Here is a 20,780-nt window from a genome sequence, read left to right as displayed (position 1 = left end):
TACAATATACATTGGCACAGAATAAACCTTCCTGTTCTAATAGAGAGGAATGTACATATTTTGAGGCAAGATTGGGTGGAGATAAATAAATAAATAAATAAATAAATAAATAAATAAATAAATAAAAATCCAGCCACTCAAACAAGAAGTACCCTAGCTTTGTCTCAGATACATTTATAGATTGAATTAAAAAGGGCTACTGAAGGCTTTGCATCTTGCCTACTGAGATTACAGGCATGAGAAAATATACTCAGCTTAAAATTTATTTTTATCATTAGTAATTGTTTGTACAATTTCTCTGACATGAGCCCAGTATTCCTAAATTGTTTCACTACCTCCCTACCCTCTTCTCTGTTGATTGGCATTTATCTTGCAAGCTTATACACTATTCAAGGGCTGAGGAATGACAGACATGGACCTCTGTATTCAGGATCCTTTTAAAATGACTTGGTTACATTAGAATATCTGTATCAGGAAATAAATGGAGGAAGCCACAGAATTATATGAATATATTGTCAATAAAGGATACAGCTTACACTGTTATCACTATCATGCTTTCTCTTGCACCCCTGTATGAGATATTATAGGATGCATTGACCTATGATGATGTGAATGTGAAATTCACTCAGCAAGAGTGGGCTTTGCTGGATCCTGCCCAGAAGAGTCTCTACAAAGACGTGATGCTGGAGACCTACAGGAACCTCACTGCCATAGGTAGGACTGTGAATTTTATGTTGCTTTAAAAATGTAGCAGTAACTCTTTCTCCGTTGTTGGTATTTGTTATTGTAATGTCAACTGAAAATGAGGATGAATGAGATGAGTAAATCTCATTTTTACTAAAAAGTTACTTGAATTTTGCCTACTTTCCAATAATATATCATGCATTTTCTCATACTCTAATTTAGGTTACAATTGGGAAAATCATAAGATTGAAGAGAATCTTGAAAGTTCTAGAAGATCTAGAAGGTAATTTTCATGTGCAAGTTGATACAAATATGCCTCTGAATTACTTTTAGTGCATCCTTTAAGTTCTAAAGAGAAGCAAGAGTGCAAATATGCACTGTTTGAAGTGTATCAATGATTATTAAATTCTGACAAAACCATGTACTTCAAAATCAGGTAGCTGATTTATTTTTTGTAAGACATTTCTCTAAAAAAGAAGATAAGAAAACAATGCATTAACAGATATCACCATTTGAATTATAGTGAGCTAGACTATAGAACTGCTAGTCTCTGTCTCACACCACTTAGATCATGCAGAAGATATCCACATTAAGTAGGCGATAAGTCTATGTCCAAAACTTTCTAATAAACAAGTAGTCCATCATAAAGCTGTGTGTTCATAATATATTTGCAGTAATGTTGTTAAGTTTAGTGAGAGGGACAATTTATGAAAGTGAAGAATGTTGTTGTGGAGAAACTCTAATCCCTATGCAGTGTTTCACTGAAAAAAAAAAAAAGTGAGACTGTGAATGCAGGGTAAACCGTTTCATTTGTAATCTTCTTTAATAGATATGTCATTTATCACAATGGATACAGGCCTTATCGGCATAGGAACGTTGAAAAAAGCAATATAATCCCCTCTTCCTCACAAGAGTTAGAATACTTGTAGTAGTACCTATAACTTGTAGAATTTCTGAATGTAATATGTATTTAAAATTAACGGCTTTTCCAATTTTATTGGCAATATATCCACAAACTCACACTGCAGAAAGGCTTCCATGAGTACTATCCATGTGGATTGCCTCTGTTTTCCTCGGTTCACTTTACAATTGTAGTATGACTCACATGATAGGAAAAACCTTAATGCAATCAGAGTGGTAAATCTGACTTCTCCCAGTTCTCTTCCAATATGTGAAAAACCTCTTTTATAGTAAAAGGTGCTATAAATGTGGTCCATGCAATACATGAACTTACAATCACAGGGCTATTCAAAGATACAAAATAACACATGAAGACAGGAGAAAAATGAAAGTCAATAAAGTGATAGTATCATGAGATCTTATTACTCTCTATTAAATTGTTCAAAGCACAATCTAGAACCCCATCCTAAAAAACATCTAACATTGACAGCATATGTGAAATGCAACATCTCTTCTAGTCTGGTTTCTTTTTTTGCAATAGCAAGATATGGTTTCATACTATCATTAAAGAAGTTTTTTTCTTAATCTCCTAAATAGATAGAGTGATTTCTCCCTACGAAGGCTTGTTAATTCTAGAACATCTGCACCTCTAGCTTTTTAGAAAAATGTTTCTGAAATAATGTTTACTCACGTTGTTTCTTTCCTAATCTGTTTCCCTCCATGGCAGTGACCTTGCTGTCTCCTTGATGAAGCCCTGTAAATCCTTAAATTTAAAGACTGTATCATAAGCCAGGCGTGGTGGCGCACACCTTTAATCCCAGCACTCCGGAGGCAGAGACAGGCTGATTGCTGTGAGTTTGAGGCCAGCCTTGTCTACAAAGGGAGTCCAGGACAGCCAAGGCTACACAGAGAGACCCTGTCTTGAAAAACCAACAAAACAAAACAAAACAAAAACAAAACAAAAAAACTCCAAAACAAACAGACTGTATCATGACAACATTTTAAAATTAACCATTTGAGTCCTGTAGTCAACTATCCATTGCAGTCAGAGGAAAAGAATCTGCATAAGGAGCATGGTTTTTCTGTCTTCAGATCAGATTAGAAGGAATAATTTATTATCTATTCCACAAGGGTAAATGGGGTAGGCAATCAGCTGCTGCAGCTAAAATACTGAAAAGTAGGAAATATCTTATTGTTGATGTGAACGAAGGGATCTCTAAAATCAGGTTCTGCCGGGCATGATGGCACACGCCTTTAATCCCAGCACTTGGTAGACAGTGGCTGGTGGATGTCTGTGAGTTCAAGGCCAGCCTGGTCTACAGAGTGAGTCCAGGACAGCCAAGGCTATACAGAGAACCCTTGCCTTGAAAAAAAATAAAATAAAACAAACCAAAAAACAAAAAGCAAACCAAAAACCTCAGTTTCTACCTACTGTGGAGTCCCCTCCTGGCTGCCTGTGCATCTAGTTACATAGTGTACAGCTCCTCCAGTACCATGTCTGCCTGGACACTGCTGTGCTTCCTACTATGTTGGTAATGGACTAAAAGTCTAACACCATAAAAAACCCTCAATTAAATGTTACTTTTTAAATAAGGGTTGCCTTGTTCATGGTGCTTCTTCACAGCAATGAAACCGTAACTAAGAAAGAAATTGTTTTCACAGTCAATATAGTTAATTTTTTAAAATATAAGCTGGGCGTGGTGGTGCACGCCTTTAATCCCAGCACTCCGGAGGCAGAGGCAGGCGGATCGCTCTGAGTTCCAGGCCAGCCTGGTCTACAAAGTGAGTCCAGAACAGCCAAGTCTACACGGAGAAATCCTGTCTCAAAAAACAAAGACAAAGAAACAAACAAAATTTTAAATATAAATCTAATAAATTGGTTTTTCTTTTAAGAACTTCAGCAAAAGATTAGCTTCCTGTGCAGAGAGAGAACTCCGGAATATGAGGCCTGTTTGTAAGAAATGGAAAGTCCACAACATAACAGGTTAAGGTTCACTTTTAGCTAATTTTATGTGAGTTGTGACTCCATTTATTTAAAATTTATACAAATAGAATCAGAAGTAAATGTGTAATATCAGTCAAGTACAAACTTTTCCTGCATGTATTTTCTTAGTGTAATAAACATGTAAGGGCTTGACTCAAAGCCCAGGGTAGAAAGCAGCTGACAGTCCAAAAGCTGACATGTGACCAGATGTGTGAGTGATAGATAAAACCTTAGTAGTAAATTCTGACCTAAGAGCAGCCATGACTGCAAGTTGGTGATAAGAGTGACGCAGAAAGCTAGATGTGTGAATTAGAGAGGATAAGGTTAAGTTAAGTATAAAAACCCTGAGAAGAAGCAGCCAGCTCTCTCGCTGTCACCATGACTACCTGAAATGCTGCCAGCCTAGGAGGCGCTCTTCCCGGACGGAGCAGACAGACATGCTGTCAGAGACGGAGCAGACAGACATGCTGTCAGAGACGGAGCAGACAGACATGCTGTCAGAGACGGAGCAAACAGACAAGCTGTCAGATAACAACCCGAGAACTGAATCAAGTCGCAGCAGCGAACCTGTTCGACAGAACATCGCGATATCAGGTCGTATACCCTAATGGCATAAGCTCCCAGAACACTGATATCATAAGAAGCTCCTAGAACATTGATATTATAAGATGCTAAATGCTACTCCTATTGGAATTAAGATAGTTTTAAGAGTATAATGGAATGGTATTGGTGGCATGGCCTTGGATCCTTAGCTGCCACCTTTTGCTGTATTTGTCTTTGTATTGCTAATAAATCTCTCTTGCTAAAACGTACCGCTTGCTCTTGGCCTGCCTCCTTTGTTCCGGATTCTGAGTGTAAACTCTCTGCTCGCGACACTTAGGTCTTTTGTCAAAAACTTTTGTGTATGTTTCTGCTTTTGTTTTAGGCTTTTTCTCTCCATCTCCTTTATTTTTTCATAGATATTGTACACATTCTTGATTATTCTAATTTCTTGTGATATTAAAGTATTTTCTAGTACTGAACTTTTTTAGTATGGTCAGTGTATATGTCAGTCAACATGAAGTGGCGAATCAGAGCCTCCAGGCAGAGACGTAGAGGCGGGTTCTTCCGGGAGCCTTGCTGAAGAGCTGCGCAGGCTTGGGTGGTTCCCCGTGGTGTGCTCTGAACTCTGCTGCTGGGTGTTGTGAGAGAAGCTTCAGCAAGTCCCGAAGTCCCGACATGGTGAGTGGAGGGTCACTGCCCACAAACGGGAGGAGCAGGCTGCTGTGGAGAGCTAGCTGGAGTGGTGGGGCTGTGTGGGAAGACAGACCAGTAGGCTATTGGAGACTACGCACACGTGCTGCTGAAATGCCGATCTCTGCAGTTCTGCAAATGGACTGGAAGCCTGGGCCATGAGCTATTGTGCTGTGTCCCTTCAGGACACTGTAATTCTAAGGGAGGTGCTCATGTCACTGGAGACTTGCTGGCCAATCAGAGCCTCCAGGCAGACCAGCCAATATGAAGATGAGGCTCTTTCTTCTGGCTGCCACGCACAAGTGCAGCTCTCTAGCTGAGCTTTCTTTAATGGTCTGTGTGATGTGCTTTGAGCACTGCTGCTGAGTGCTGTGAGGGAAGCTCAGGCAAGCGCCAAAGTGGCAACATGCTGAGCTCAGGGTTACTGCTGACTGATGGGTTATCTCTACAGGTGAAATAAGCCAATGGGGCAAGATTGAAAGTAAAACGGAGGCAGGTGGATCTCTGTGAGAGGCAGGTGGATCTCTGTGAGTTTGAGGGCAGCCTGGTCTACAAAATGAGTCCAGGACAGCCAAGGCTACACAGAGAAACCCTGTCTCGAAAAACCAAAAAAAAAAAAAAAAAAAAAAAAAGTAAACCGGGCAAGTTTACTTACGAAGTGAAATTCCTTGGCCAGTTCAGGAGCCTCAGTATACAAAGCCTGAGGAAATCGCCCCGCTGGACCCGCCCTCCCCCCCCCCCCCGCCTTCCTCAGCCCCCTCCCCCACCTCCTCTCCCCCCCCCCCCGTGGCAACTAGGATTACTGGTGAAGGAAGATTAAGTATTGGCCACCTGCTGTACTAGGGAAGCCCTTGGCCCCAGGGGAGGGGCTTGGAGCATCTCAAGGAATGCTAAGAATGTGCAGAGGCTTTCCTTGCAGGGGGCAGGGTTAGAGAAAGAAGTGGGCTCTAACAGACCAGGTAGATGACAACTGAACACCCACATTGGGGAACATCAGAAAAGTGGGCTACAGGAGCTGGTGTGGTGGGTCCTCCCTGAGGTTGTGTGGTCAGCAAAGGCCAGATGTGGCCACATTTGGCCCCTGTTATGCTTTGATGGAGAAAAGTAGAATTGATGATGTGAAGGATGCAGCAATTCGTAGAAATTTAAAAAGCTCAGCTAGAATTTAGCTGAAGGAGGATTGCCTATAACACACCCCACAGAAAAACAGTATGCTAACCGGCCTGTTAGAAGTCAGGATGCTAGGATACAAGATGCAATTCTTTAAAACCTTACTTGATATAAGACATAGCTTGTGCAAAACCTCCTCACCTCAGCCTTTGTACTTTCTATCTTCTACTTCTCCTTTCTTTCTCATCCTCTGGAACCTTCCACTTAGGACTCTGTCACTGATGTTTGAAGGCACTGGGTCCTTAAAAATACTTCTGTCACTATCATTGCTGGGCGAATGTCTTAAGTGGCTAGGCTTGCTGTGTCCAGTCCATATTTAAGTTGTTCAAAACATAACCTGGGGACTAAATTTAAAGAAACTTAATGGCAGCAGCATGTAGAATGTAAAATCTGTTTTTAGCTGTCATTACAGAGATTTTTTATTAGTTAGTTTTGTATTTGTGTGTATTATGTGTGTGTGTATTATATATATGTATGTAGGTATATTAATTCTAGGACCGCTGCATCTAATGTCTTTGAGAAAAGTCTTTCTTGTAAAGTAGGCTAACTCAGGTGGCCTTGAAGCCTGTTGCTTCCCAGAGAAATGGCCTTGCTTTCTTCTTGACTAAACTTCTTAAGTTCTTTAATTAAAGGAGTGTACCACAGCAGAGTCTAAAAATACTCACTTTAGTCATGTAATGAACTGTCCATTTCCATATCAGGAATAAGATTTTCATGTGGATCATGGCTTCTGTCTTCAGAACAGAGCAGGATGCACAGTTTACTTTTACACTGCAGAGTGAAGCAGGACAGGCCGTAACTAGCTCACAGACTAATGTTTAGGGCAGTCAGCTGCAAGAGTCAATACTATGAAGAGAGACCTGATTGAGGCAAGGTGAATTATGATGTCATCTCCCAGCATGGATTAACTCATGCATGTGAATGGAAACAGACCAGATCGGTGGGTAAACATTTTGGGTAGGTTAGTTTTAACCACCGAATATTAAATTTTTTTTTAATGGACTCTCCTATGCAGATATGTGCAATCCTCATTGACACAGTTAAGTCAGCAAAGACATTTGAGACTTAGGCTACTGGTTGTTGGTGTCTGTCTGATCTCAGCGGCTTACGTTGCACAGAAGGGCAAAGTCAAACAGTACAAGTTTGGTAGTAGAGTTTTTGGTGTCACTTATATATACTATAGTATCATCTGCCAATTAGGATACATTGAATGCCTCCTTTCCAAATTCCACTCTCTTGATCACTTTTAGTTGCCATATTGGTTAGGTTGGACATCAAGTGTTATATTAAGTAGAAATGGAGAAAGAGGAGAGACTTCTCTTTATTCAGATTTTAGTGAAATTGCTTTGAGGTTCTCTCCATTTAAGTTGGTGTTGCTATAGACTTGTGTAAATTGTGTTTAATATGTATAGGTATGTCCCTTGCTATTGTAATCTCTCCAAGACTTTTATCATGAATTGGTGTTGAATTTTTGTGAAGGGCTTGCTTAGTGTCTAATAAGATGACCCTGTGATGTTTTTCCCTATGTCAGTTTATTTATATTACCATTACTGGTTTTCCTGTCGTGAGCCATTCCTGCATCAATGGGATGAAACTTCGTCAACCATTGTGGGTTATCTTTTTGATATGTTCTTGGATTAAGTTTCCATTTATTTTATAGAGTATTTTTGCTTCAAGGTTCATGAACAAATTTGGTCTGTAAATCTTCTTTGTTCAGTCTTAAATCCTTCATGTGTCAAGAAGGTATTGTGGCCTCATAAAATGAACTGGGTAACTTTCCTTCTGTTTCTATTTTGTAGAGTATTTTGAGCAGTATTGAAACTAAGTCTTCTTTGAAAGTCTCGTTGAATTATGCACTAAAAGCGTCCCATCTGCATTTCTTTCTTTATATATATAAAGAGATTTATTTATTATTTATACAGTATTCTGGTCACTTGTATCCTGCCCACCACAAGAAGACACCAGATGTCATGACAGGTGGTTGCAAGCCACCATGTGGTTGCTGGGAATTGAACTCGGGAGCTTTGGAAGAGCAGACGGTGCTCTTAACCTCTGAGCCATCTCTCCAGTCCCAGTCCTGCATTTCTTTTGTTGGAGTCTTTTAATGAATTCTTTCATGTCACTAGGTGTTAGAGGTCTACTTATGGTAAATTGTTATGTCATCTGGATTTAACTTTGGTAAGTGCTACATGTTGTTATGTTTACCTGTAAGTAATTAATATTATTAGGCCTATACCTATTATTATTACAACAATATAACCCGCTAGCAATCAGTCAAGACACAGACACCTGTTATATTTTAAAATACCCGTAGTTAACCTAGGGCAGGGCAGATATTAATTCTCTAAACTACTTCCCTTAGTGGGGCAGGTATGGGATACCTGTCCCAATCCCACAGCATTTAATTCTAATAATTTCTATCAAGCTACCTCACATCCAGAATCCCATATACTTGCTAATGTTCTTCATCAGGGCCAAATCCTCCATCCATGCTGGCCATGTGCTTCTCCTCCACCTAACTCATGCTGGGAAGACCTCCTTCTCTCCCTTGTCCTCAGATCTGTCTTCATCCCAAGATTCTCTCTGTCTTCCCAAGCCCTAGAACCTTAGCCATTTCTAGTCCATTTGCCCTGCCCAGATGTGATGGTCTTATATTAGTTAGCATCAAAATACAGCAGACCTATAGGTACCTATGAAGAAAATTATTCATTTTGTTTAGATTTTTAATTTTGGTGTAATACAGGTATTTAAAAGTATATCCTTATGATTTTCGAGATTTTCCCATTGTATGGCACCCTGCTCATTTTTTTCTTTATTCTTTTTCTTTTTTTGGTAAATGTGACTATTCCTTCCCTGTCTTTTAGTTATTTCAATAAGGGTTGTCCATTTTGTTGATTTTTCTCAGTGAACCAACTCTGTGTTTCATAAATCCTTGTATTGTTCTCTTTGTTTTTATTTTTGATTTCAGCCCTAATTCAATAGTTTCTTCCTGTCTACTACTTTTAGTTGTGCTTCCTTCATTTTGTTCTAGACTTTTTTTTTTTAATATGGAACGCTTCACGAATTTGCGTGTCATGCTTGCGCAGGGGCCATGCTAATCTTCTCTGTGTCGTTCCAATTTTAGTATATGTGCTGCCGAAGCGAGCACTGTTCTAGACTTTTATATGTGCTTGTAAGTGCTTAGTAAGAAATTCCTGTATATGTTATGTATGCACTTAGTGCTCGCAACTATCCTTTTTTTTTCTTAATTAATTTATTCTTATTACATCTCAGTTGTTACCCCATCCCTTGTATCCTCCCATTCCTCCCTTTCTCCCACTTTCCCCCTACTCCCCTCCCCAATGTCTGTGTCTGAGGGGGACCTCCTCCCCCTGTATATGCTCATAGGGTATCAAGTCTCTCCTTCGTGACCTATTATCCTTCCTTTGAGTGGCACCAGGCATCTCCATCCAATGGACATGTTCAAATATGGGGCACCAGAGTTTGTGTGAAAGTTAGATCTCCTTCTCCACTCAACAGTGGAGAATGTCTTGTCCATCGGCTAGATTGGGTAGGGGTTCGAGGTTTACTGTCTATATTTTCCTTGGCTGTTGCCATAGTTTGCGGATGACCCCAGACCCCAGACTCGCCTGTAGTTTTCCAGGACCCGCTGGATCCTTCTATTTCCTCATTCTCCCAGGCTTCTCACACCTAAAGTCTCAGTAGGATGTCCTCCCCTCTTGCCCACTTTCCTGGTAGGTACAGCTTTTCATGGAGACGTACACCTTGGACTAGTGTCTCGATATAAGTGAGTATATACCATTTAGCTCTTTTTTTTTTTTTTTTTTTTTGGTTTTTCGAGACAGGGTTTCTCTGTGTAGTCTTGGCTGTCCTATACTTGCTTTGTAGTCCAGGCTGGCCTCGAACTCACAGCGATCTGCCTGCCTCTGCCTCCCAAGTGCTGGGATTAAAGGCGTGCGCCACCACGCCCGGCCCATTTAGCTCTTTTTGCTTCTGTGTGAACTCACTATGACAATTTCTAGTTCAATCCATTTGTCCACAAATTTTGGAAATTCCTTGTATTTAATGGCTGAGTAGTATTCCATAGTGTATATGTACCACAGTTTCTTTATCCATTCTTCTACTGAGGGACACGTAGGTTGTTTCCAAGTTCTGGCTATTATGAATAAGGCAGCTATGAACATGGTTGAGCATGTACCTTTTGAGACTTTCACGGTGTTTGAGTATGTGTTCAATTTGGAGATATTTCCATTTGTTTTTGAGAAGAAGGCAAACTCTTCTGTGTTTATGTGGAATGTTCTGTAAATATCTGGTGAATTGTTTGGATTTTCATAGCAGTTAGCTGAAGCATATTTCTGTTCATATTATTCATGCAGAATTAAGCAACAGGCAAACCGTTCTCTGCCATGGACCTTTTTTGTGAAGTATGTAAACTTTGCCAGAATGTTATCAGGTCCACTTCTGAGGATCTGCAGCAGCCAGGCAGGGCTGTTTCAAGTTTTGGCCCTGGAATCCCCCTACATCATTCCCTGGGTGCCCCCTTTTTACATCTTCTGCTCACCTGGGTGCCACCTGCCTGTGTTCCAATAGAAGGGTTCTCAGATCTTCAGCTTGTGTTGTTGACCTCTCCACACCTCCAGACAGCAACACCCCAGGACTGCAGAGCTGCTGTGGCTAAATCTCCACAGTGCTGGGATGAGCGATCACACCCCTGGAGAAACTGAGAAGCTAAAGCCATGGAAAAGGCAGCAGCACCCAAAGCATCAGTTGTAGTTGCTGCTGACAGGGAACTCACAGGGTGGGAGGTTTGTTCAACTGGAGCTACTCTGTGAGCTCCAGTGCCAACTCTATTGTAGGTTTAGCTTTTTCAAAACCTCCTTTACTTAGGGTGCCTAAATCCTTTTATCTTCCTTTTAATCTACCATCGAGAGGTAGGGGAGAAAGAAGGTTCATAGAAGAAAGAGGGTGTGAACTAGTTTAGAAGTAGTTCTTTGCAGGAAATTCTACTCATCCTTGGCAGGATACCAGAAATCCAGTCCAATAGGAAGCACCAAACAATACCATGAATCAGTGACAACAGATGATAAATGCTTGTTCTGCTTGAGTTAAAGATAAATGTCTGTACTGTTGGAGTTAAGCAATATTACCCTGCATTGTTTCTTTCTCAGGAGAAGAGTAGGGCACTAGAACATCCCCAATACCTCTACCTTATATCCCATGGAATCAGTTTAAAATGCTTATTCTATCCATCTAGGCACAATGTATCAGGAATAGAGTTTTCCTTGCCTAGGTGGGATACAATATACCTGAAATAAAATTGACTCTTCCTGATTATCTTTTTTGAATTACTCTGTGAATGGTCTGGGTCACAATGTCCTTTCTCAAACCCATACTATGTTCTTGACCAGTCAGTTTTTGTTAAATGGTCAGTAAACTATCTCTGACCTGAGTTTGGTGTCCATGTGGTCAGTGTGGGCTATTGCTGAACCCCAAGAGGCCAAAGCTAACAAGCTTGTAGGCTTAAGAAGGTTTCAGCTGCAGATCAGCCAATTAAAGCAGGTAAAAAATGTTAATGATGAGGCATGCCCTCATTAGAATGGCTGATTGCTATGTCTGTGAGAGATTATATTGATTGATGAGTGATGTGGGAGGCTCTTCCTGTAAGGTTGCAGTATTCCTTAGCAAGTGTGCCTGGGTTGGAAAAGAGATCAGGCTGCATATAAGAGAGTGCTCAAGTAAGCAAGCAAGCCAGGAACAATGTTTGTCCATGGTTTTTGTTATAATTTTCAAGGTTTAGTTTCTCTTCTAACCTTACACAATGTTGGACTGTGAGCTGACAGAACCATCTGAAAAAGCAACAAGTGGGGCAGAAGTAAATGCAGTCTGTGGGTTTAGAGAAAAAACAGAACTAGGTAGTTTTAGATGGCAGTCAAATCCTGAAAGAGAGGAAGGGATTTTCAAGGAGCTTAGCACCAGTAAAGAGAAAGCCCTACTCTGCATTGGAAGCCTAAGATGGGCAACACCCATTCTTGCTACACCTTAAATGAATGGAAAGTATAGGCAAAGTGATTGCAAAGCAGGCACTTCATATAAAACCTGCTGCAACTCTGCTCCATGGCTGGCATATTTCATCTCAGTTTAGAAACCAAGGTTGGCAGGATCACCCATTGCTGTAGTAGTGTTTTTTTTTTTAATATTATTTATTATTTATACAGTATTCTGTCTGCAGGCCAGAAGAGGGCACCAGATCTCCTCATAGGTGATTTTTAGCCACCATGTGATTTCTGGGAATTGAACCCAGGACCTTTGGAAGAACAACCAGTGTTCTTAACCTCTGAGCCATCTCTCCAGCCCCCATTGCACTGGTTTTTAAAACAAGAAAGATGCACAATTCAAGATCATGTATTCTGTCTCTTTGACTTCAGTTCAACGTTGCTCCAGCTATTTATGTTTTGCAGAGACACTGCCCCAGTAAGGAAACTATGAGATTTCATTTTACCAGGCTTTGGCTATGTAGCCCGTGTTGCATTTTGAGACCATAAGATGTTGAGATACCTAAGCTCTGTGAAATATATCATGGAGAGATGCATATACTGAGTTAAAGTAACAAAACTGAGTGATGAATGAGAAATTGCAGTCATAGGGCCATCTACACCCTGTGAAACTGAAACCCCATGTATCTGAGACAAAGGTAGGGTACTTGGTGTTTGAGTTCCTTGATTTATCTATCTATCTATCTATCTATCTATCTATCTATCTATCTGTTTATTTTTTTCTCCATGCAATCTTGCCTCACTATATGTACCTTCCTCTCAATTGGAATGAGAAGGTTTATTCTGCGCCATTGTATATTGTAAAGGTATAACCTGTTTCCAGATTTTAGAAAATATAGCTATCAAAAAATTTTCTGGAGTGTCAGAAGAGTCTTTGTACTCTTTTTTGTTTGTTTGTTTGTTTTTGTTTTTGTTTTTTGTTTTTTGAGACAGGGTTTCTCTGTGTAGCCTTGGCTCTCCTGGACTCACTTTGTAGACCAGGCTGCACAGGGATCCACCTTCCTCAGCCCCTGAGTGCTGGGATTAAAGGCGTGTGCCACGACACCCAGCTTGTTCTCCTGAATAGTGGATGAGCTATTGCAGACTCTTAGGATCATTGAAGTGGATTGAAATGCATTTTCACTGTGGGTCAATAATGACCAATATCAGAATTTAATTGATCAAATCAGAATGACTCTGGTTAGTGTCATTTCTTTAAATACTTATCTTCTTCTTCTTTTTTTTAAATTTAATTTAATTTTTTTTTTTTTTTGAGACAGGGTCTCTCTGTGTAGCTTTGGTTGTCCTGGACTCGCTTTGTAGACCAGGCTGGCCTCGAACTCACAGCGATCCGCCTGCCTCTGCCTCCCAAGTTCTGGGATTAAAGGCATGTGCCACCTGGGGTTACTGGCATGTTATCTGAAGCTTCTGTAATTAAAAAGCACCTGGTTGCCTGTGTGTTACAGCAGGGAAGCAGCATGACTGCTAGTCTGTCACCTGAGACATTACCTTGAACATCATGCCTGGCTCACTCCCTGTCCTTGCTGATTCCCTATCTCCTCTAAGAACCCTCTGCTCAGCAGAGACCCACTGACTCTTCTCTCCTTGCTGGGGAAGGCGCCCTCATCCCCACCCCTCCCTCCCTTCACACCTCCACTCCATCCTCTACCCCAGCCCCACCCCAGCCCTAGCACAACTGTGGGTTTTTGTTTTCTTTTTAATCACCTTTCCACTGAGGATGTTGTGTTGAGTAACTGTAGTGCTCCAAAATGATTATCTCTCCCTCTCTCTATATATTTTAAATTCATTTATTTAAGTATACAGTGTTTCACCTTCATGTATGTCTGCCCACCAGAAAAGGGCGCCAGATCTCCCTGTAGATGACTGGGAGCCACCATATGGTTGCTTGTTTTGAAGAGCAGGCAGTGCTCTTAACCACAGAGCCATCTCTCCAGCCCCTCCAAAATGTTTGTCATGTCTTCCTCCCAGGTTTGTTTCATATCTATCAGGTGGTAGGTAGCTGCAGTTTACCTGAACACAGCATGAAGCCACAAAACAACAATCGTGTGTCCTAAACTCTCTTTAATTTGGAATCTTTTGTGTACCCTTTCACTTGTGGGACAGACTGATAACTCCACTCCAAAATGAGCAATGGCTTTGTAAGCTGTGCACCCTGATACCAGGAAGAAGAAGTGAAGTGCCTGAGGGTTTTGCTGGGACCTCAGGCAAGCTCAGAAGTTGGGACCTGGTGAGCTTCAGGTCAAAGGTGAGGGTGGGGGCAGGCATCTGAGCTCAGGAGGCTTGAGTGGCTGGTTCTCTCCTGGGGTGAGTGCAAAGGTGGAAATGCAGGGTCTTGGAGAACAGGTAGGAGTGCTACTGAAATGCAGATCTCTCCACCTAAGGAAAATAGACTAGTACTGTAATGGAAGCCTGTTCCAGGAGCTACTGTGCTGTGTCCCTTCAGCTCACTCTAACCATAGGGAAGTGCTTGTCTCACTCAAGACTTCATGGCCAATCACAGACTCCAGGGAAAAGAGAAAGAGTGTTCTTCCGGGTGCCATGCTGTAAGTTCCTTTCTTTACCGGAGCGGACTAGAGTGGCCGTGTAAGATATGATCTGAGTGTTTGTGCTGGGTACTGTGAGGAGAGCTCAGGCAAGGTCAGAAGACACAATATGGTAAGTGCAGAGTCACTGCTCACAGTAGGAGGAACAGACAGCTGAGCAGAGGAAACTGGTGTAGTGGGTCTTCCCTGGGGCTTCGAGATAAGCAGCACCAGATGTGGCCACCTGTGAGGTCCTTTTCAGTCTTAGTAATTTTCTGGACTTGGTGATGATCTCTGCGTAACTGCACCGTGTGGATTACATCTACCCAAAGCATTGGGAGCAGGGGCTTGTGAGTAGAAACATCCTTGGCAGGATTGCAAACTCAGACCCTTAATTTCTCTAGCTTCTTCTAAAAATTCTGTTCTTAAAATGTGACATTTGGTCTAAGCTATATTTGGAAGCCAGGCATTGTGGCGCACACCCAAGTCCCTGCACTCAGGAGGCAAGTGGCTCGCTGTGTCTTTAAGGCCAGCCTGGTCTGCGATGTGAGTCCATGGCAGCCAAGGCTAGCACAGAGAAACAATGCCTCGAACAAAACAAAAAACAAACAAACAAACAAACAAACTATATATATATATATATATATATATATATATATATATATATAATTAATTTTGTGGAGTTTGTAGATGTTATCTCATGTGTTCGGTAACACTTCAGTATTAAGCTGTGACCTCTTACTGTCCTGGTATTCATTGCATAGACGGGACTGGCAGTCACATCATGAGATAGTCCTGTCCCAGTTTCTTGAAGATGAGAAGGCATGAAAAAATACACCCAGTTTAAAAATCATTTTTATCTTAATAATTCTTTATATAATTTCTAGACATGAGCCCTGTACTACTAAACTCTTTCTGTACCTCCTCATCCCTGTGATGATTGGCATTTATCTTGCAAGGCTATATCCTATTCAAGGGCTGAAGAATGACACAAGTGGACCTCAGTATTCAGGATCCTTACAAAATGACTTAGTTACATTAGAACATCTGTATCAGGAAATAAGTGGAGGAAGCCACAGAATTATATGAATATATTGTCAATAAAGGATACAGTCACACTGTTATCTCTATCGTGCTTTCTGTTGTTCACTGGGATGGGTTATTTTAGGATGCAGTGACCTATGATGATGTGAATGTGAAATTCACTGTGGAAGAGTGGGCTTTGCTGGATCCTGCCCAGAAGAGTCTCTACAGAGATGTGATGCTGGAGACCTACAGGAACCTCACTGCCATAGGTAGGACTGTGAATTTTATGTTGCTTTTTAAAATCTAATGATAACTGCTTCTCCGTTGCTGTTATTTGTTACTGTAATGTCAACTGAAAATGAGGATGAATGAGATGGGTAAATCAGCCAGATGTGTAAGGTTAACTGGAGGGTAACTTGAATTTTGCCTACTTTCCAATAATATATCATGCATTTTTGGTTCCTCTATTTTAGGGTACAATTGGGAAGACCATAACATTGTAGAGGATCTTCATAGTTCTAGAAGATATAGAAGGTAATTTTCATGTGCAAGTTGATACGAATATGTCTGTGAATTACTTTTAGTGCATCCTTTAAGTTCTTAAGAAAAACAAGAGTGTAAATATGCACGTTTTAAGTGTATCGATGATTATTCAATTCTTACAAAGACATGTACCTCAAAATCAGGCATCTGATTTATTTTTGTACAGCATTTCTCTGAGGAAGAAGAAAAGAAAACACGCATTAACAAATATCACCATTTGAATCATAGCTAGCTAGATTGTAGAACTGCTAACTCTTTAGTCTCATAATACTTAGATATTTAAGAAATGTACACATTAACCTTCTAATAGACAAATAGTCCATAATAAAGCTCGTGTTCATAATATATTTGCATCAATGTTGCTAGGTTTAGTGAGAGGAGCAGTTTGTGAAAGTGAAGAAAGTTATTCTGGAGAAATTTTTATCCCTATACAATATTTCAATGAGAAAAACAGGAAGTGAGACTGTGAATGCAGGGTAAACCTTTTCATTTGCTGTCTTCTTTAATAGATATATCATTTATCACAATGGATGAAAGCCCTGTCAGCATAGGGACATTGAACAAAGCAATATAACCCTCTGTTACCCAGAAGAATTAGAAGATTTGTAGTAGTACCCATAACGTGTAGACTTTCTGAATGTAATACTGTGTACAATGAATGGCTTTTCCAATTTTATCAGCAATATATCCACACTCTTGCACTACAGGAAACCTTCCATGAGTACTATCAATGTGGATTGCCTCCGTTTGCCTCGGTTCACTTTACAATTATAGTATGACTGACATGATAGGAAAAGTTTTAATGCATTCAGAGTGGTAATTCTGACTTCTCCCAGTTCTCTTCCAACATGTGAAAACCTTCTTCTGTAGTAAAAGGATGCTTTAAATGTGGTCCACACAATACATGATCTTCCAAATACAGGCCTCTGAGGAGACGCAAAATAACACATGAAGAAGGAAGGAAAAATGAAAGTTAATAAACTGACATTACCATGAGATCTGATTACTTTTAAAATTAGACCAAAATGTAAAATTAATTCACAGAGATAAAAATATTCATCAGTGTAATGAATGTGGTATAACGTTGACATGTGCCAATTATCATTGCAGGAATGGAAGAAGATATACTAGAGGAAAACCCTCCCTATTTATTCAGTGTGATAAATCATGGTTATGTCAACGTCATCCTCAAGGGCAAGAAATAATTCCTACTGGAGAGAAACCATATGAAGATATCCAGTATGGTGAGGCCTTTGTAAGTCACAGTAGTCTCCAAATTCATAAAAGAACAGAAACTAGAGAGAAACCCTATGAATGTGACCAATGTTTTATGGTTGTTGATCCTCAAAGTTCTCTTCAAATTCATGAGAAAATTCATACTAGAAAGAAACCTTATGAAAATCAACAATGTGGTAAAGTCTTTGCTCAGCACAGATATCTTCAAAGGCATGAAATAATTCACACAGGAGAGAAACCTTATGAATGTCATCAATGTGGTAAAGCCTTTGCACAGCACAGGAATCTTCAAATGCATAAAGAAATTCATACAGAAGAGAAACCTTATGAATGTAATCAATGTGTTAAAGCCTTTGCATGGCATGGGAATCTTCAAAGTCATAGAAGAATTCATAGAGGAGAGAAAATTTATGAATGTAATCAATGTGGTAAAACCTTTGCACGGCGCAGTAGTCTTCAAAGGCATGGAAGAATTCATACAGGAGAGAAACCTTATGAATGTAATCAATGTGGTAAAGCCTTTGCACAGCACAGTAGTCTTCAATGCCATGAGCGAATTCATACAGGAGAGAAACCTTATGAATGTAATCAATGTGGTAAAGCCTTTGCATGTCACAGGTCTTTTCAAATGCATAAAGAAATTCATACAGGAGAGAAACCTTATGAATGTAATCAATGTGGTAAATCTTTTGTGCTGCACAGATATCTTCAAAATCATAAAAGAATTCATACAGGAGAGAAACCTTATGAATGTAATCAATGTGGTAAAGCCTTTGCACGGCGCAGTAATCTTCAAAGCCATGAGAGAATTCATACAGGAGAGAAACCTTATGAATGTAATCAATGTGGTAAAGCCTTTGCACTGCACAGTCATCTTCAAATGCATAAACAAATTCATACAGAAGAGAAACCTTATGAATGTAATCAATGTGGTAAAGCCTTTGCACGGCGCAGTCATCTTCAAAGCCATGAGAAAATTCATACAGGAGAGAAACCTTATGAATGTAATCAATGTGGTAAAGCCTTTGCACGGCACAGTAATCTTCAAAGCCATGAGACAATTCATCGAGGAGAGAAACCTTATGAATGTAATCAATGTGGTAAAGCCTTTGCATGGCACAGGTCTCTTCAAATGCATAAACAGATTCATACAGGAGAGAAACCTTATGAATGTAATCAATGTGGTAAAGCCTTTGCGCAGCACAGATATCTTCAAATTCATGAAAGAATTCATACAGGAAAGAAACCTTATGAATGTAATCAATGTGGTAAAGCCTTTGCACGGCACAGTCGTCTTCAAATGCATAAACAAATTCATACAGAAGAGAAACCTTATGAATGTAATCAATGTGGTAAAGCCTTTGCACGGCGCAGTCATCTTCAAAGACATGAGAAAATTCATACAGGAGAGAAACCTTATGAATGTAATCAATGTGGTAAAGCCTTTGCACGGCACAGTCATCTTCAAAGCCATGAGACAATTCATCGAGGAGAGAAACCTTATGAATGTAATCAATGTGGTAAAGCCTTTGCATGGCACAGGTCTCTTCAAATGCATAAACAGATTCATACAGGAGAGAAACCTTATGAATGTAATCAATGTGGTAAAGCCTTTGCGCAGCACAGATATCTTCAAATGCATGAAAGAATTCATACAGGAGAGAAACCTTATGAATGTATTCACTGTGGTAAAGCCTTTGCACTGCACAGTCATCTTCAAATGCATGAAAGAAGTCATAGAGGAGAGAAACCTAATGAATGTAATAAATGAGGTAAAGCCTTTTCCCCAGCACAGTTATCTACAAATGCATGAAATTATTCATAGAGGAGCAAAACCTTGTGAATGTAATTAATGTTGTAAAACCTTTGCATATCACAATTTTCTTCAGAGCCATGAAGGAATTCATACAGGACAGAAAAGTCCTGAAGATAATGTCTGTGGCAAAGCTTTTGAATGTCATGATCATCTTCAAAGGCACGAAAGAATTCACACAGGAGAGAATCTTTATGAATGTATTTAATATTTTGTAGTCTTTACATGCAATTACATATTAGAGAAAATTCATTGAATATAATTAATGTGAGATAGCCTAGCAGTCCAGAGTATCTCTCAGACTTGTTCTATGAAGCAGGAATTTTGAAGAACCGGCCCACCTAGTCTATGCAGAGTGGGACATGGATTTTCCAGTGTCATGCTTGTTCACTATTTTGATAGTCAGTGTGCTCGCAACAGTAAAGAACAGTGGTTTGATTCAGTGGCTATTTGGCCACATTTGTTTCATAGATGTCCATCAGCTTAATTGAAGTATATTGGATGTACCGCCAGAGGCAGCTGTGTCTCTCTGTCAGGAAAGGCCTTTCTGATTGACTGCCATATTCTGTAAATCTCTGAAGTGTTTGAAGACCATCTTTGTATTGAGCATAGTGAATACCCATGCCTGTCTATCTATGTGTGTATACTGAACAATCAACTTATCTATTCCAGTTTATCTAAGTAGATAAATATTGCTTGTTTCTAGCTATGCACAATCTGTTTAACCTTGAAAACATTGGTACAATGTGACTCCTGAACTTACCACAAACATAGAACAATCAAGATCTATATAATATTTGTGAGAAAATGAGGGAATGGAGATAAATTGTCAAAAATATAAGTCTAAACTTATATTTAAATTTTCATCAAAATACCTAAGGAAACTCCACCAGGAAAAGTGTGACCTTGACCAAGTAAACTATGATTGTATGTGTAACAAACACAATCTTCACTATAAAAATCACTCAGTACCCCTAAACTGTTCTATTTCTGCCTTCTACCTACCGCTAATCTCTCCTGCAGAGAGGCTCCATGCTCTAGAGCTCTCTCAAAATGTGATCAGAAAACTAGTTCTTTGGCCCTACAGCCCCTCATGCCCCCTTGTGGTTGCAGACAAACTCAGCCCCACTGAATCCCACAAAGAAAATAATGTTGTAGAATAATTTATGTCTGCTTCCTGCCAGATGTATTATGTCACAAGGTGTGGAACCTGCCCTGTCTATGTACCGTGCACAGCTGAGAACCCTCTGCATCTCAGAAACTCCATTTGTACCCTGAAACTGAATTTCTGTGATTCATGCCATTGTGGCTGGTGGCATTGGAAAAATAAAAAGATTATCAAGTATTGCTGAAGCATAATCCCCATCAATTCCTTTCTATCAGTATCTACACTATTTATACAATTTGACACAAAAATTGAATGTAGAGTTCAGGTTCAGTACTTCTAGAAACTAGACCTTCAGTTTTCCAGTCTGTCTTCCTACTGCGCACGAAAACCAATGCCTGTATGTGTACCCTAGAGTGTGATAGTATAAGCTCCACAGCTTTCCACTGCTTGGGCTTCAAAGCCCACTCATCCAAAGGGAATCCACACTCAGGAAATTCAGAGGTCGAAG

The 20,780-nt window shown here is 40.1% G+C and overlaps 2 protein-coding genes across 7 annotated transcripts in view; one reads left to right on the top strand and one right to left on the bottom strand.

Annotated features, from left to right (window-relative positions):
* LOC311587538 (uncharacterized protein) overlaps positions 1 to 20,509 on the top strand; it is a 106,346-nt gene extending 85,837 nt beyond the window's left edge. For 2 of the 4 annotated variants that reach the window (XM_084764493.1, XM_084764494.1), the window contains exons 2-7: positions 588 to 714; positions 907 to 967; positions 4,600 to 4,789; positions 15,715 to 15,841; positions 16,046 to 16,106; positions 17,226 to 20,509. In XM_084764493.1, coding sequence (XP_084620619.1) covers positions 4,787 to 4,789; positions 15,715 to 15,841; positions 16,046 to 16,106; positions 17,226 to 19,122 — 2,088 coding nt within the window. In that variant the 5' untranslated portion in view covers positions 588 to 714; positions 907 to 967; positions 4,600 to 4,786 and the 3' untranslated portion in view covers positions 19,123 to 20,509. Of the gene's footprint in view, positions 1 to 587; positions 715 to 906; positions 985 to 4,583; positions 4,790 to 15,714; positions 15,842 to 16,045; positions 16,107 to 17,225 lie in introns of all 4 variants that reach the window. The other 2 variants (XM_084764496.1, XM_084764495.1) reach the window with 2 other exon arrangements.
* The window catches only part of LOC311587536 (uncharacterized protein), a 304,514-nt gene that overhangs the window by 206,713 nt on the left and 77,021 nt on the right, over positions 1 to 20,780 (bottom strand). The window lies entirely within an intron of this gene.

This window comes from Acomys minous (genome assembly GCF_964271855.1).
Source record: "Acomys minous genome assembly, chromosome: 16".
In the NCBI taxonomy this organism is placed as follows: Eukaryota; Metazoa; Chordata; class Mammalia; order Rodentia; family Muridae; genus Acomys; species Acomys minous.
The sequence above is the reverse complement of the archived record's forward strand: the minus strand, read 5'-3'. Positions and strand labels throughout refer to the sequence as shown.